The 17,562-nt window shown below is 36.8% G+C and overlaps 1 protein-coding gene across 2 annotated transcripts in view; it reads right to left on the reverse strand.

The window, feature by feature from the left end:
* LOC149805351 (tetratricopeptide repeat protein 27-like) overlaps positions 1-17,562 on the reverse strand; it is a 121,540-nt gene that overhangs the window by 1,381 nt on the left and 102,597 nt on the right. Inside the window, exons 20-23 of one of the 2 annotated variants that reach the window (XM_089949529.1) lie at positions 16,894-17,007; positions 10,538-10,621; positions 8,162-8,273; positions 5,759-5,862 (exon numbers count right to left, since the gene is read on the reverse strand). In XM_089949529.1, the coding sequence (XP_089805655.1) occupies positions 5,759-5,862; positions 8,162-8,273; positions 10,538-10,621; positions 16,894-17,007 (414 nt within the window). Of the gene's footprint in view, positions 1-5,758; positions 5,863-8,161; positions 8,274-10,537; positions 10,622-10,685; positions 10,797-16,893; positions 17,008-17,562 lie in introns of those variants that run through there. The other variant, XM_089949538.1, reaches the window with a different exon arrangement.

The raw sequence follows: 17,562 nt of genomic DNA on the forward strand, positions 1-17,562 counted from the left end.
AGAACCAAGCATGCAGAAGAAGATGGTCCAGCCAGGGATGGAACACCCTTGACTGTGGTTGCATAAAGAGATTTGGGTTGGCTGGGATCTGCGTGGATAGATCTATTACTAGATTAAGTAGATTGGTGACCTAGAAACTGAGAGGGGCAATCAGAATCATCTTGCAATTCTGACCCTCTAACTTCTTGGTTATTTCTGGTATGAGAATTGTGAGAGAGTAGGCCAAGGCCAATGCCAACAACACCTCCCATCTGACTGACAGTCCATCCACAGCCCAAGCTTCTGGGTCTAGAACTGGAGGGACAAAGATTGGTAACTTGTGATTCCACCTCATCGCAAAAGGTTAGATCATTGGGCGTCCCCAAAGGGTGCAGATCCGAGTGAAGACTGATGGGTTGAGACCATTCCATGTGACGGACTTGACCTCTCCAGGGTACAATGTTGTCCAAGATGACGAGTCTGCTGGGAATGTGTCTGACTTGTACATTGATATGTAGATTGTCAGACCCATGTAGAAACTGCCAAATCAGGACACAGTTTCGGGTGATTTGGTGCCCCCGTTTAAAGAGGTAGGTCACCAATGTGGATTTATCCGACATGTTGAGGACCATTTTGCCCAAATGTCAATCTTCCCAGAAGCGAAAGGCTTTGATGACAGCCTTCATTTCAAGGAAGTTGATGTGCTGAGGCAGATCCCCTGGCTCCTACATGCAATTGAGGGTAGTGAAGCCCAGAAACAGGTGGGCACGCCGACCATATGCACTGGCATCTGTGCATACCATTATTTCCATTTGGGGCAGGATTCCCAGGCTCAGCCAACCCAGGTTGAACCACTGACGCAGGAATGATCGAATCTTGTGCGTGATCAGGATGGCTTGATTGAGGGGACTTGAAAAAGGGCACTACTGAATTAATAATGACATCTGGAAGAGGTGCATAAAAAGGTGGCTATTAGGATCAGGTCCACCACTGCACCGAATAAACTGGAGTTGCAAAAACTCTCGCTAAAATCTAAATCTTGTCGGAAACAGATACGAGTTCAATGATTCTGGTGATTGAAACACAATGAAGACGCACCAGATTTTGGTTGGTTAAGAACTCCATACCCAGATGGACAAAGTTCTGGGATGGATGGAGGTTCTAACTTTTCCCAGTTTACTAAAAAGCCGAAATGAGCTAGAAGAGAATGATCATTCCTGCCTTGGAGTAGGATAGAACTTACCATGTGTTTCTGGAGGATGTCTTCCAGGTAAGCTGCCATTGTTGTAGAGAAAGCTGACGGAACAGGAGACAATGCATAATCTGAGTTAAAGTCCAGGGACTGATGCTGAGGCCAAAGGGAAGAATGGTGAATTGATGAACAGTGTAGCAGCATGCGAAACAGAGAAACTTGCTGGAGATGGGGTGGATAGGGACATGAAAGTATGTGTCAGATTGAGATTGACGGCATACTCACCCCATCTGACAGAGAAGCAGATTGACTTAGCTGTTTCCATCTTCAATTAGGTGATGCAACTAGGGATTGTAGCCTTTGCAAAAGCTCCACCACTCCTGTTGTAGACTGGCATCCTTCTCCTGATGTGATGCTGTATTCATGAAGAGGGCAGAGGAGGAGTGGAAGGGATTGTTTATGGACAAAACCCAAAGCCCCTCCAAATGAACAGGATCCCCCCCCCCCATTCTGAGGGAACAGGGAGATCTAATGAGCTTGAAAATTTGTTTCTTACCAACTCTGTACGATTACTTCCTACTGAGAAGATCCCGTCTCGATGCCACTTAGCATTCCTTTATGCTGAGTGGTTCCAAAAGCATGTGTGGGTTGAGTGGTGAGGTTGTTGTTGTTGTTGTGGGGTTTAACACCATTTTTCAGTTCACGATAGGCTATACATGGCGGCCAGTATTAATGGTGGAGGAAGAACCCGGGAAAACCCCGGAAAGAACCACCGACCCACGAGAAGCCACTGGCAAGCTTTCTCACATACCCACATTGGCTGAATCTTAGACTCGAACCGCCGCAGAGGTGAGATGGCAGTGATCCGTAACGAAGAGCGCTTTAGACCACTCGGCCACTCAGGGCCCCCAAGTGGTGAGGTGGAGGGGCAGTTTTTGAGATGCCTGCCTCTGAACTTCCTCTTTTCTTTCCCCAAAGCAATGGTGATCCGGAAAGGTAGGGTATGATAAAGATGGAGAGACATGGATTGCACACATGGAACATGTATAAAGCATAGATTGGCTGAACCCAGCCAAGAATTGGCCATGCAGCTCTGGTCAGTGACCATAGCAATCCTGGTCATTTCTTCCCATGCGTGACTATTGCAAGGTGTCTAAAATGACATCCCAAACCAGCTCTGATGGGCATCAAGCAGATTTGTTACATAAACAGCCACTACATTCTTGTCAAGTGCTGGGAGATCAGTTCTGAAGGCCCCTGTCGCCTCAAGTCCATCAATTCCTCATCGAGATCTACCGATTCTTTGGAGCAGTAGTAAGGTGGAGGGCATTCCGAGGTAGCCAACACCCAAAAAATGCCTTTAACAGTGGCCTGAAAGCTAAACTTTAGTCCATTCTATGGTCGGATCTGAGTAGGACCTGAAGGATGGTGGATTTCAATGAGTTCCATCACACTCACTGTGTTGAGGCCTAGCTGGAACTACTTGCAGCACCGGATAAGACATCCCAAGTGGTATGAAGATGCAATTAAATCTCTATGAAAATATCACTAGCTCTCTCTTGTTGACAAGCAGCAATTGTACGGAAGTCTGGCACTGCTGGCTGGTTTGCCCAGTGAACAGTCGGCCAGAAGCTGGCAGTATAGAAGACGGTCTGGCTATCACCAGTACTGGCCACACCAAAGGCTTGGCTGGACAGACAGATTTCACAATGTCACCAACCATATGGTTGGATTGATGGATCTTCACCAAGATCCACGTAATTTATAGCTGGCTGGACTGATTAGATAAAACGTTCGTTATGTTTGGACAACCAATGATAAGGTGCCAATGGCATAGCTTGAAGGACAGACTCTATCACTAAGAGCCCATATGCACTATTTGGTTGGACCATTTTAACAAAAAAGTCCACATGTTGGTAAGGCTGGACTGCCATTGATGGATGGTGACAGTATTAAGAGTTGGATCCAGAATAAACCCCATGTGCCAAGACTTGCAGGCCTGAAGGACATGGAGGGGGGGATCTTGTGCTTTGTGGGCTGCATAAAAATGGGGAACACTTCCCAATGAATTACTATCGCCAAAAACCAACCATAGGTTGTCTTACTTGATTTATTCCGTCTTTCAATACCAAAAGAACGATCGCTTTGAATGTGCATTTCATGTGTATAGTAAACATTCCTCCTAAAATGACACAAGATGAAAAACAAAGCGTAGATTAGCAAATTAGTATGTGACTAACTACTAGCATAAATTGGCAAATCCGTATCTGACTAATTATCTACAACAACTTCACTGAATACATATTGTAAACACTGCATATCATGTGTGTGCGTGAGTGATTTGGATTTTTAATGTAGCTTTAACAATTTTTCAGTCGTATCGCTATGATGTCTGCAGTGTGGTAGTTTACAGTGATTTCTAGTACTGGGGCATCATGTCGCAGACATGTAGCATTATGTGCCATCCAGTCTCACCAGTCCTAACACTAACCTCTTAATGCTGAGCGCCAAGCGAGGCAGCTGTTAGTACCATTTTTGTAAGTCTTTGGTATGACTCGGCCAGGGATCGAACCCACGACCTCCCGCATCCATGTTGGACGCTCTAACCACTAGGCCACCAGAGCGGTCACTAAGATCTTGTTAGACTTCCATGCTCTGAAATTGCATACAAATCATTTAATTTGACACATGCTGAAATGACAAAAATACAAGCTAAATGAGTAACATATTGAAAATACTAAGTCACTAAAACATTGTCGTAACTTAGAGACCAGTGAAAGTATCACACCAGAAACCTATGGCCCTGTTATGAACTTAGGTACAATGTTTAGTTAATAATTAAACAAAAATTCTATAAAAATGGCATGAAATATGAATAAACCAATCATAAATATCAAGCAGCACTTCAGAATTTCGCTAACAACAGCTCCATAACAGATGGAGTAAGCACATAAAGTCATACTGACCTTGTATGAGGTCAGTGACAGTGTGGTGGGACAGTGGTCTTACAAGAGGAAGACCTGAGCATAGCTGCCAACTACCGAATACAAAAATACTGACTTCTTGTGACAAAAATACTGATTTTCAGGAACAAATACTATGTTTTTACAATTTTAATGCATATGTAACTATTTACAACATATACCACAGTAAAGTAGGACAGTGCTTTACATAATTATTTAATGTCAAAGATGCATGTGTTGTACCATGTTCCATTCGGGTGCCCATTCAGAAGGTGCAAGAGTGCAACACACTCAGACATGGGCTGTTTATAGTAGCCTTATCCACACCTTATTTTTTTCCCAGTCATTATCGATTTGAATGTATCAACTTTCATTGATGATGTCAATTCTGTGTGATTTTCTTACTGAACTGTTTTTGTTCTAGCATACAAATAATCCTCTGCGATTTTACTGTCTGGAAAACGTGCGAAATAAATCGCCAGCAACACTAGTAACTGAAAGAGGAAGGTTAATTTCCAAAAGAAATTTAATAAACTGAATTTCGATCAAATTACATCAAGGTTCTTTCTGGTATTTATATACATCATAAGATCAGGCTGAGTTGTGTATGATGAAGCAGGAGGCTGATGTTTATTAGCTTTTTCGTGCTCTTTATTTCATGGACGCCTCCATGCCCAATAGCGAAATCACATTACACAATTTGCAAAACGTAGAGTTTTCTCCTTTACTAGATGGTTTCAAAAATCTAAACAAGATGGCTCAATTGTCCATCTAGTTCTGTTATTTTTCTTTTCCTAGAGAAAATTCTGAATATTCTGCTTTCATATTCAACATGATTAGAAAGTTGAATATTACGAAAATGAGATACAGTGACAGCGGTAACTGTTTGCGAAATCAAATGTGGCGGATAAAGACAGGCATTGTAGCCTTGATTTCAAATGAACCAATATTGTAGAACTGTATTCCTATATACATGCAATACATTTCTATCAGAATGGAACCGAGTGCCCGTTCTAAACTGAAAATTGCAAAGAATTTTTTAAATATTTTTTTTCAATTGAAAAATGTATTTTTTGCCAAAAAAGACATACACCCGTATTCAGGTTCAAAATATGGGACAAATACCGAAAAAAACGGGACACTTGGCAGCTATGCCCGAGAATGGTGACAAAATCACAATTTTTTGTGTGCAGAAATTGTAAAATAATACATACAACCTGCAGTTAGATCAATAAATCCACACAGTATCCAAAATGTATGTTAAGTTATGGCTGCTGAATGTAGGACTCGTATATGTTTGTTTCAGCACTATTACGATTTTGCATATATCTTTTTATTGATCAACCCTTGCCTTGGTTTGATTATCAGCATTCTGCATCAACATTAGTGTGTTCCTTTACAAATGTACCTTAGCTCCTTACTATATCATAATCATCACCTAGCCTGCCCTTGTGCAAAACTAAATGCTCCCGTTTCCAACTAAACGTAGAGATATCAACTGTTTGTCTGATTAGAAATAATTTGGCATGTGCTTAAAACTAGGAAGGGGGAGAGGTTGGAAGAAACGAGAGAGAGAGAGAGACAAATGATTCAATTTGCCGTAACACTCCTCAACTCCACTCACCTGGATTTTGGACAAAATTCCTTTCAACATTAACTTGGCAGATGACAACAGCTGAAGTGCTTGGTTCCCAACAGTTACTCCTGTATCACAGCATCTGATGTATGCTGTAATAGAGATACTACAACATGCAACATCTTTACTTTCATCCCATTATAGTTGTAAATTGTAGTCTTGAAGCTCCAATATAATGTGTTTAAAAATAGATGAACATTCTTGGCAAATAATAGTACATTAAGGTGTGATTTTGGCTAATAATGGCCAATTAAGGTGTGATTTTGGCTAATAATGACCAATTCAGGTGTGATTTTGGCTAATAATGGCCAATTAAGGTGTGATTTTGGCTAATAATGGCCAATTCGGTGTGATTTTGGCTAATAATGACCAATTCAGGTGTGATTTTGGCTAATAATGACCAATTCAGGTGTGATTTTGGCTAATAATGACCAATTCAGGTGTGATTTTGGCTAACAATGACCAATTAAGGTGTGATTTTGGCTAATAATGGCAAGTGAGTGATTTTTCATTTAAAAAATGTGTCCTATCAGATTGTGGTTTTGCATTCAAATTGTAAATGTTGAGAAAAGGGTTGGTTTTAATGTACTCTGGTACAAGGAATGTATTGGAACTCTCTCAGATTATAATGTAATGAAATAGTGGTAAAAAAACGGGATGAGCATATACATATTTGGACTTGTGCCATATTACAGCAAAATAATGCTCAAAGAAAAATCTTGTTGCATTTGTTAAAAAATACAGAAATCTGGGCCAGTAGTTTGGCACTTTGTGCGAAGTGGACTGCCCACCAACTCCATCATTAAAATATCTGCTGATAAGCAAGCTCATAAGAAATTCATGTAAGTTATAACCAAAGAAATGATTTTCATTCAAAGAAATAAAAAAGGGTTTATTTTTAGCTCCCTTGTCATATTTTTGTGCTCCATTCCTTCTCCAATTTGGAACCTCTCTGAAACTGGTTACCTGTGTAAGTGCACTGCTTGCTTATAGCTTGTGCCAGCCCTGATAGAAATGATTCCTGTTTGCATTCAGGAAGTACTAGATGCTGGGTAATGTGTGATTTCTGTGGGGGAAAAAAAATTAATCTGATTATCACAGCCAATTAAAATTCAATTACCTATCATTGTGGGAGGCAAAATCGCCTTTTCCAGTCTCTGACTAATGATGAATGAAGGCATCAGAGAGTTTCTTAAATGTGCTGAAAATGCCCTGTGTAAATAATGAGCAAATCATAAAGTCTCAAATTTGCTGAAATGCCCTGTGGAAATGATGGACTAATTATCGCAGTCTCTCCGATGCACTGAAAAAGCTGTATGGATATTTGAGCTTTCACGAAGGTGTCATAGAACATAGTCCTTCAATAAGAAAGAATTATTTGTAAACTATCAAGAGGATTTTATTCAAGAATCTGACACCTGCTTGTACAAGAGAGTATGCAGCCTTTGTGTATAACAGACTGAAAGGTTGACCTTGAAACAGGGTCAGGGATACCAAACCTATATAGTTTATGGGGCTTTCCAAAGGAATCTTTCATGCAAGCTTTGGAAGATAAAGTGAACCAACAGAAATGGTCATAAAACTGTACTCCCTCACCACTACATGTGTAGATTCCTAATTATTACAATTTCGATTTTACTGGGTGTACTCCCTCACCACTACCTGTGCAGATTCCTAATGATTACAATTTCTATTTTACTGGGTGTACTCTCTCACCACTACATGTGTAGATTCCTAATTATTACAATTTCAATTTTACTGGGTGTACTCCCTCACCACTACATGTGTAGATTCCTAAAGATTACAATTTCTATTTTACTGAGTGTACTCCCTCACCACTACATGTGTAGATTCCTAATGATTACAATTTCTATTTTACTGGGTGTACTCCCTCACCACTACATGTGTAGATTCCTAATTATTACAATTTCGATTTTACTGGGTGTACTCCCTCACCATTACATGTGTAGATTCCTAATGATTACAATTTCTATTTTACTGGGTGTACTCCCTCACCACTACATGTGTAGATTCCTAATGATTACAATTTCTATTTTACTGGGTGTACTCCCTCACCACTACATGTGTCCTAATTATTACAATTTCTATTTTACTGGGTGTACTCCCTCACCACTACATGTGTAGATTCCTAATTATTACAATTTCGATTTTACTGGGTGTACTCCCTCACCACTACATGTGTAGATTCCTAATGATTACAATTTCGATTTTACTGGGTGTACTCCCTCACCACTACATGTGTAGATTCCTAATTATTACAATTTCTATTTTACTGGGTGTACTCCTCACCACTACATGTGTAGATTCCTAATGATTACAATTTCGATTTTACTGAGTCAAATTTACATCTGAATAAAACTAAATTCTTACTGTCCGCTAGTTCAATGGACTGATCTGCGATTTCTTTACACTTTGTGATATCCTTCTCCCAGTTTGCCTCTTGCATTACACATCTGTGAGATCTCTGTAGATACTGCAACATCTGTAAAAATAGAAAAGCATGCATTTATAGACAGGAGATGAGAGGTCAAGATCTTTTCATGAATGACCCAACTTTTACTTCATTTTATTCAGATAATACTGTATAAAGTTATCAATACGAATGTTATCTTGATGACCAACTGGTACACAATAATGATAATAATAATAATAATAACTTGATTTTCAGGGGTAACTCAATTAGTTACAACGAAGGACTAATCTACCCTTAGGCCCTCTATTATGTACATATAAAATACAAGCTAATAACATGTTTACACACACACACACATCCACACACAAGCCAATATACAGTATATAAACAACTACTTACATAAATGCTACATCGCTGCAGAAATGAAAATGAAAAACAGGAGGTGGGTAATGTAATGTGTACTTTAATAAGTACACCATTAGTTTATGATTTCATCCATCTAATACAACTATTGTGGAAGGAAGAGATGCTTGAAGCTGATTTAATCTTATGTGGAATGTTATTCCAAACATGCCCACCTGAAAATTGAAAGCTATTTTTGAATAGCCTTTTTTGGGGCTTGGGTACATTGAAATTTTGACATTTAATGATCTGCGGTACCCGTAGATTCTCTTTCATGGAAAATGGCCTTTAGGTAAGTGGGGACAAATTTTGTAAACACCTTGTATTGGCCTTTATCAAAATCATTCTTTCAAACATTGGTAATACATTGAATGTAAGCATTGCAGTTTGAGTACTTTCTGTTTGCAGATCAAGAATTATTTTGCATGCCCTTTACTGGAATCTGGACATTTTTGTCATATTTGTAGCAGTTTGTTCACCCAAATTATATTACAGTGGTCATGATGCAGTTGAATGTAACTTTTGTATAAAGTTACTAAGTAATGTAATGGAATGAAGGCCTTTATTTTCTTTAGGAGCCAAAGGTAAAAGTTTATTTTCTTTGAAATACAATTTATATGATGTCAGACCATTGCGAGTCACCATCTACAAATATTCCAAGAATTCTATCTCAACACATCATTTTCAGATCATTGTTATCATAGAGAACATGCAGCATATCAGTTTGCAATCATGCTGTTTTCTGCCATGTAGTTATAACAAGACTTTTGTTTTGTTCCTACTGAGAATCATACCATTTAACTTGCAACATATCTTAAGTAGGTTGAGAGCCGTTTTATGGTTTTTATTTTTTCAACTTCAGCTTAATTGCTTTGAGCATCAAAGAAGTGTCATCTGATGAGAATGAATCTCCTATTTTTAGGGGTAGGTCTTTTTTGAACAGAACAAATTACTAGTGCCCAAGATAGAACCTTGTGACACTCCACAACTCATCATTTTAATTTCAGATCTGTGCCCATTTAATAAAGTAAAATATATGCATTCTATGTGTTTTCACTACAAGTGTATTTCTCATTTAAAATGCATAGATTTAAAATGGAAACTGTCAATGAAGCAGATACTTTTGCACCTGCTTTATTACCCACCTACCCATCTCATTATTTTTGGTGCATGCCTCATTTTCTTCAGCTAATTGAGTTGATTATAACATGGTTCAGTCAACAACATGGTTAGATTTTATGGAACCATCATATTATAGTGGGGTCATACTGTACTTGGTGTCCATAAATTTTAATACTGTTGAAAATTATTACAAATTTTGACAATATCTCAAAAATTGAGGGATCAGATATTTCAGTTACTTACAGTATTAAGAATTTTGACAAGAAAACCATTACCATAGGTTTCAATGTATTGTTATGGATAAAACTTGTATGTTTCATAAAATGTAATATAAAATATCCTGCACAAAAAAGAAAGAAAAAAAAACAAGCCAGTTTTAGGATGAAAAATTTTCTTGACAAATATACATGTTTTATTATTAAGAATTAAATTAAGAGCTTATTTTTTAACTGGGGAAGTTTCTCACCCTTTTTAAATGGTATATGATCTGACAGACTCTGCTATTGTTATGTCCACCTGTCTGTCTGTCCATATTCGGTTTGTAAACTTTTTGTTTCTTGAGCCATAACTTGTATTTCACCTAAGCTAGGTAAAAATGTCAAGTGAGATGCACAGATGTGATTTTTTATTTTTTTAAATTTTCTGCATTCTGTATTTTCCTTTTATGTTACTATAGAAACAACATAGATAGTATACAAATTCCAAGTTTAGAACCACTAGCATGAATGAGCATGGGAAGAACCGTCACCTCTTAATGACTATACTTAGGCCTGGCAACCTATTCAGACTGTACTTCATTTCTATCCTACCTTTTCCAGATTTTCTGGGTTTTTGGCAGCAATAGGAGAATAAAGCTGTGCATACAACCGCCACAGTGGTCCATTGTTAGACACCTGAAAAAAAGATGCAAGATTATTACTGACAGCAATAGGAGAATAAAGCTGTGCATACAACTGCCACAGTGGTCCATTGCTAGACACCTGAAACAAAAAATGTAAGATTATTGCTGACAGCAATAGGAGAATAAAGCTGTGCATACAACCGCCACAGTGGTCCATTGTTAGACACCTGAAAAAAAAAGATGTAAGATTATTACTGGCAGCAATAGGAGAATAAAGCTGTGCATACAACTGCCACAGTGGTCCATTGTTAGACACCCTAAACGAAAGACTGAGAGCACTTATATGAGTACCCAATATACATATATATATATATATATATATATATATATACACACACACACACACACACACACACATCAATGACCATACATCCTTTAACACACTATAACTGGTGAGTATCAAAGTAACTTGCAGGATAGATGGCATCATTAAAGCGTGTGTCATATATAAGAGATCTAGTTGAAGGGCCTGTTGTCCTTCATCCATCCGTTAGTATTAGTTTGTCATCAGTAGTACTAATCAAATGGGCAGACATCCCCTGCAACTTTACACATTCATGCCAAGGTCTTGTTATTGTTACTCCTGAATGGATCATTACTGGATTTTTTTAAGGATGTCTAAATAACAATGGTGCTGATCTTACATCCTTATTGCCACCAATGCAACCATGTCGAAATCTTGTTATCACTACTGTTCCTGAATAAATGGTCATATTGATATAGGGTTTTCATATCATAATTTAAAAAAACGGGTCTACTTGGTCCTAAGTGGAAAAGCAGCAGACTGGAAATCCAATATTGCAACTATCTGGAAAATAATGCCATCTATTGTTATTGCTACTCATAAATGGAAAGACATGTCAACATTTGGTTTTTACCAAAGGACATCTTGCAATGTCTTGTTCATCTTAAATTAAAATTATGATTATCAGACAACCAATATGGTTGCCATGATGGTGACCTTGAAAATCTTGACAATTCTCCTTCTAAATGGAAACTCACGTGGACTTCTTATGACATCCAGTTGGTCCTAAATGAAAATGATGCCAATCTTATATCCACACTGATTGCAATGGTGGCAGTTTTAAAAATATTCATATTGCTACTCATCCTGAATGGTCATATTGACATGGGGATTGTCATCAAATGATGTCTTACATCTTGTTGGGCCTACATGCAAATGTAAGTGGTGTTGATCTTGTATCCAATAAGGTGGCCATCTTCCAACCTTGTTATTCTCAAGAATATCAGAGATGGTTTCAACCCTCAGCAGCTAATTATTGGATTCCTGGATATTCTTTTTCATCAAGTAGTAAAAACTGGTCCCTTCAAAGAACTCTTGTTAAGTAATACATAGAATATAATATAAATTTTGTTAAACTAGTCCCTTCCTTACTTTCCAAGGAAACTGCAGTAGGTTCACTATATAAAGAGACAAGGAATGCAAATAGATACAATATTTATTTTGGACATGAACACATCACTGCCCATTTCAAATGGTCCATGAAAAACAAGACTGCCGCCTAATGCCTTGGTAAATTGAACAGAATAAGAAAGCAAATTCTTATTTTTGGTGTGTATACTTCATTTTTTATAAATTTAGTTCTGATTGTAATTTATGAATGCAACAATAAACTATCATGTGCAAAACCCCAGCTGTAGCTAGTTTTTTATTCTCATTTAGTTAATGCAAGACACACCTCCTTGAAGTAAATTTAGCACAGTATTCACATATGGCTCACTTTAATGTGTAGTTTGTAGTATGGTTGGAGTTGTGTATATTGAAGCCCTACTTAACATGATACTATGGGTCCACAAAGTGATGTTTATTATGCAACATGAGCATAACTGACACAAGTCAGTTAACTGAATGAAATAAAAGGGAGTGGAAGGTGGGTGAGGGGCATAAAACAAACTTCATTGACTATGCCACCAACTTAATTTCATACCTAGTGAACAAGAAATCTTAAAACTGATCCCATATTTAATTCTTTTGCTGAGAACCTTATATAGGAGAATTAGGCACTGAACAGTGAAAGTACATGTGTACTCACCACCAATCTCATTGTATTCTTAACATCAACAAATGTCACAATGAAGCATCATTTCAATAATTTGCTCTGCCAAGTTCCTTAGGTATCCAAACACTTGATTTCTTGCAAATAAACATGCACCAGTGAAACACTATATACATTAAAGATTGCAAATTGTGTTCTTCAATAATGTTTCCTCTGTTATAACATTTGAGTTTAAATTCCCTGGCCAAATTCCTAACATGTATTCCAATGGCTGTTATAATGTTAAATTGCTGGTTATAGCATTTGATTTCTATCTGAGAAAATTAGTTCAATTATAATATTTATATAACCTGATGTACCAAACCCAGATAAACCATGGCTGTTGTTTAAACAACAAAGCACTGGATAACAAAAGTGTGACAATCACATGTCATTTATGATTAGTAAATAACAAAGGCCTAACAGTAGTGGTCCAGGTGACAAAAATGATAATCACACTTCATTCATACTTGGCATTTTAGAATCACGGGTTGCTGGTTTAAAGTAATTAAAGCTTGGAAAGAAATGATGTTGTTTTATAGTTTTTTTTTAATTATATGATCTAGAAATAGCCTTCAGTTATCATTTTCTACCTGTATGTTGACTGAGTACAGATCAAAGTAAATATCTCTTGTGATGATTTTGAATTCTGACTTATGTGGTTGTTGTTGTTGTTGTAGGGTTTGACACCATTTTTCAGCACAAGATACGCTATACATGGCGGCCAGTATTAATGGTGGAGGAAGAACCTGGGAAAACCCCGGAAAGAACCACTGACCCACGAGAAGCTACTGGCAAGCTTTCTCACATACCCACATTGGCCGAATCCGAGACTCGAACCCATGCAGACAGAGGTAAGATGGCAGTGATAAATAACGGAGAGCGCTTTAGACCACTTGACCACTCGGAGCCCCTACTGACTTATGTGAAAATGGCTAAACTTCGCCAGTCAGAAAAAGAAAACAATCTCTCTTTAGACACATAGCTAAATCAGCATTTGCATGTCATTGGAAAAACATACCAGCAAAAGATCTCAGATTAATAGAACTGATGACTAATGAGAATTTCTTTTCATCTAAATAAATAACTAAAATAACTAAGTTACTGACAAAGAATTTTTCACATGAAGTTATTTTTATAATTCAATGGCTGATATATGTGCGTGTATATTTATCTATCTATCTATCTATCTATATATTCATCAGGTGGTAAAACTGGCTGGTTTATCATTTTTTCTTAATGATAACAAGTATTGATACAAATGCATGTTATTTCTTGAAAATTTTATTACCATTACATACAAGTTCTGACAGTAATCATACCAGAATAAGTTGTTAACTACATGCATGTACAACATCATGTGGATATAATATTTCTTGTTATGTTCTAAAATCCCAGTCCCCACTAAAACTTTATAAACAATACTAACTGTGGTATATATTTGGAATGTTTTTGCATGATATGTTGGATGGAACTGTTTTGCCCAAAATTGGACATGAGAGTTTCATACAAAAACCTTGCATTTAGGCAAATAAATATAACTGAAACTCATTTACAGGTATCTGACTTCATAATGTACTAAATACATACAGATATAGCAACTGCCTCAGAGATTCTTTATAATTACATGTATTACAATGTGACCTCTACACTAGTCTCAATCAAGTTTGCAAACAAGCATTTGATTTCAAGGGTCTATAGTGATCTTAAACAGTATTAAAGACAGCAGGAACAATAAAAGACTGAAATAAACCCTATATGCCTTGAAATACATGTTGATTCTATGACTTTGCATAAATGCACAACAAAACAGCAAGCAGCATGTTCAGTTAAAAGCACATCCATCCCTTCCAAATACTCCATTGATTCAGATGACATAATACTAATTGGTGACTATAAGAATGATTACTTTAAATATGATCCCAAGGGATTGTTAAATTTAACTGAAATTAACAATCTGGTACAGATAATAATTAACCTAGAGTGTATCTGAATTGTCATATTTATACAAACCCTTCACAAAAAAAAGAAAAAAAGAAATACAACTTCAATATTTGCAGCTATTGATGAATATCCAGCCAGTGTCACAAGGCATCTGCCAAAATCGACTAAGAAAGATCAACACAACGCAACTTAATACCATAATTTTCAACTATTTCAATGAAAATATCTGTCTTACAAAGCTACAAAGTGTACGTTTTTAAAAGATCAAAGCTGTACCTGATGTTAATGAATGTTTAATCCTAAGATGCCTACAATTTGCTGACATTCTGGATGAGTATGCCTGATGTAAATGAGGCCACACACCTTAGGGACAAATATCAAGAGAACGATGGGAGGGGGGAATATAAATTTTGCAGAACCAAGGCCAAGTATCCATTAACTAAATTAGGAAAATTAATATGCTCAAGTCAGTCATGAGAATAAAGGCAGCTTACAAATATGGAAATACCTCAACAAACTTGGCTTGAAAGCAAATTTACACTCCCAACTCGAGTATGATAATATGATCTTGACCAAATTTTATAGCAAGTACAGTGTAATTTCAATAAATTTTAAACCAATGTAGTTAATAAAATTGGTGTGTCACACAGAGGACAAGATGCTTGATCTCCAGATGTTGGGAAAACATAAATAATAAGGTGTCTGAAAGAACTATCTTCTCTGTGTAAAAAGATACACAGATAAATGTATGTGACCTTCTGTGTAAAAAGATACACAGATAAATGTATGTGACCTTCTCTGTGTAAAAAGATAAACAGATAAATGTATGTGACCTTCTCTGTGTAAAAAGATACACAGATAAATATATGTGACCTTCTCTGTGTAAAAAGATACACAGATAAATGTATGTGACCTTCTCTGTGTAAAAAGATACACAGATAAATGTATGTGACCTTCTCTGTGTAAAAAGATACACAGATAAATGTATGTGACCTTCTCTGTAAAAAGATACACAGATAAATTTATGTGACCTTCTGTGTACATTCATCACATTTAAATTAACAGGATTAGATGAAACTGATCCCAGAATCCTGAAACTTTTTGCCCATAAAGTATCAAAATCACTCATTTGTCTTGTCAACCTGAGTATTGATATGTTTTTTCCAGACCTCCTAAAGGTTGCAAGTGGATGCCTTATCTATGCAAGTGTTGTAAAAGATGATGTGGAAATTATCAATCAATATCCATATATCTATCGAAGTCTACAATTTTTGATAAGCATGTTGCCAGTATCAGTATCCATCAGATCATAATAGTGTACATGAGGGTCAATAAGGCATTTGTGCTTCACATTACTGTGTTACTGACCAAATGACTGAAAACTGGCTGAAGGACATAGATGATGGACATGCAGTAGGAATAACAGGTCATTGACTTGGTCAATCAGCATATTCTCCTGTATAAGCTAACAACACACAAGCTTTCCTCTCAGACAATAAATTGGTTTGAATTCTACCTATGTACCAGCAAGTTTGCATTTGAACGTAAATGATGTCTTTATCCCTTACCATAGGCATACCACAAGGCACCATTTCAGGACCATTATTATTTTTCATATTTATAAATGATTTTCCTTTGTATGAAACTATTTCTAAGGCAGAACTTTCTGCAGAGGATATTGTGCTACACACCATAATGGCTCAAATACAAAGCAGGGTGTGGTTTTACTAACTAAATATCATGAGAAGCATTTTAGTAAAGCCCCATGTAAATACAACCAAATGATCAGGAGTAGTAGCAAAGACAAGATTTTTTTAAGATGGCTGTTGTGGCAACCATATTAAATGAGCAAGAGGTACCATTTTCCTACTAGACCACTGGATGAAAATGAACCCCAAATTGCATGAACTTAAAGTAGTTTAGGAGTAGTAGCAATAACAATTCTTTATGGTCACCAGGTACCTGGCAACAGCTGCTAGGCTCTAACCCTAAACCTACATAACCCTACATAAACTATAGTGCTCTTTGACCAGTTGAGCTACAAAAACAAAGCTTCAAGTTACCAACAAAGAGGAGATTAAAAAGGTTGACAAAAAGAGTTGATAGAAATTAAAATTTCCACTGGTTGGAAGTGAACTTGTATACACTGATAAAGTATTCAAAAAGGATCCGAGTTCATGGAATAATAAAGAAATTTACATCTGACTTAATTCATACATTACTAGTGTTTGTTATTATGATTATGGTACAGTTTTGTCCAAACCTTGGCTGTAATCCTTCCAAACAGTTCCTGTACTTTCTGTTGATGTCTTGAGGAAGGGTTTCCTTGGGCATCATTGATGTTGTTAGTAATGGCACGCACTAAAATGGACAACACCTGAAACATATTTATGTATCATTACTACTAAAAAATGTATTGTGTGCTATGCCTCTCATTTTAAGGTGCTGAGAAGAAAAAAAACTCTCTCTAAATGTACCTCTTTTTTTGGTAAAGAGACAACTTTCAACAAAGGTCTCCTCTTAAAGCTTTATTTCTCAAAACAAAATATATTCATGCAGCATTCAATCTTTTCTATTTTGGAAAGGTTATTTGCTGTCTTACCTGTAATGTTTTGGTCAAAGATAAGCAAAGCTGTTGCTTAGTAGCCAGTATTCATTTGTCTCAAATTTCTGAGAAAGTTTTGCATATATATTTAAACTTTATGAAAGCATTTATGTTAAGTATCCAAATTAGGTCACAGTGACCCACTGTTCATGATATAAAAATGTTGCATTCAAGTACTGCAGCATTTATAGATATGAAGCTTCATTGTTAAGGAGAATGCATGTCACTGATTAGCACAATTTTCACCAGATACATACATTTTTTTTCAAGAAACAATGTGGTACAGCATATGCACTGGAAGCAGTCAATATGCACTCTTGTTTTTGC

The sequence above is a fragment of the Sinohyriopsis cumingii genome, chromosome 2 (assembly GCF_028554795.1).
Source record: "Sinohyriopsis cumingii isolate HCF-2022 chromosome 2, ASM2855479v2, whole genome shotgun sequence".
Taxonomy (NCBI): Eukaryota; Metazoa; Mollusca; class Bivalvia; order Unionida; family Unionidae; genus Sinohyriopsis; species Sinohyriopsis cumingii.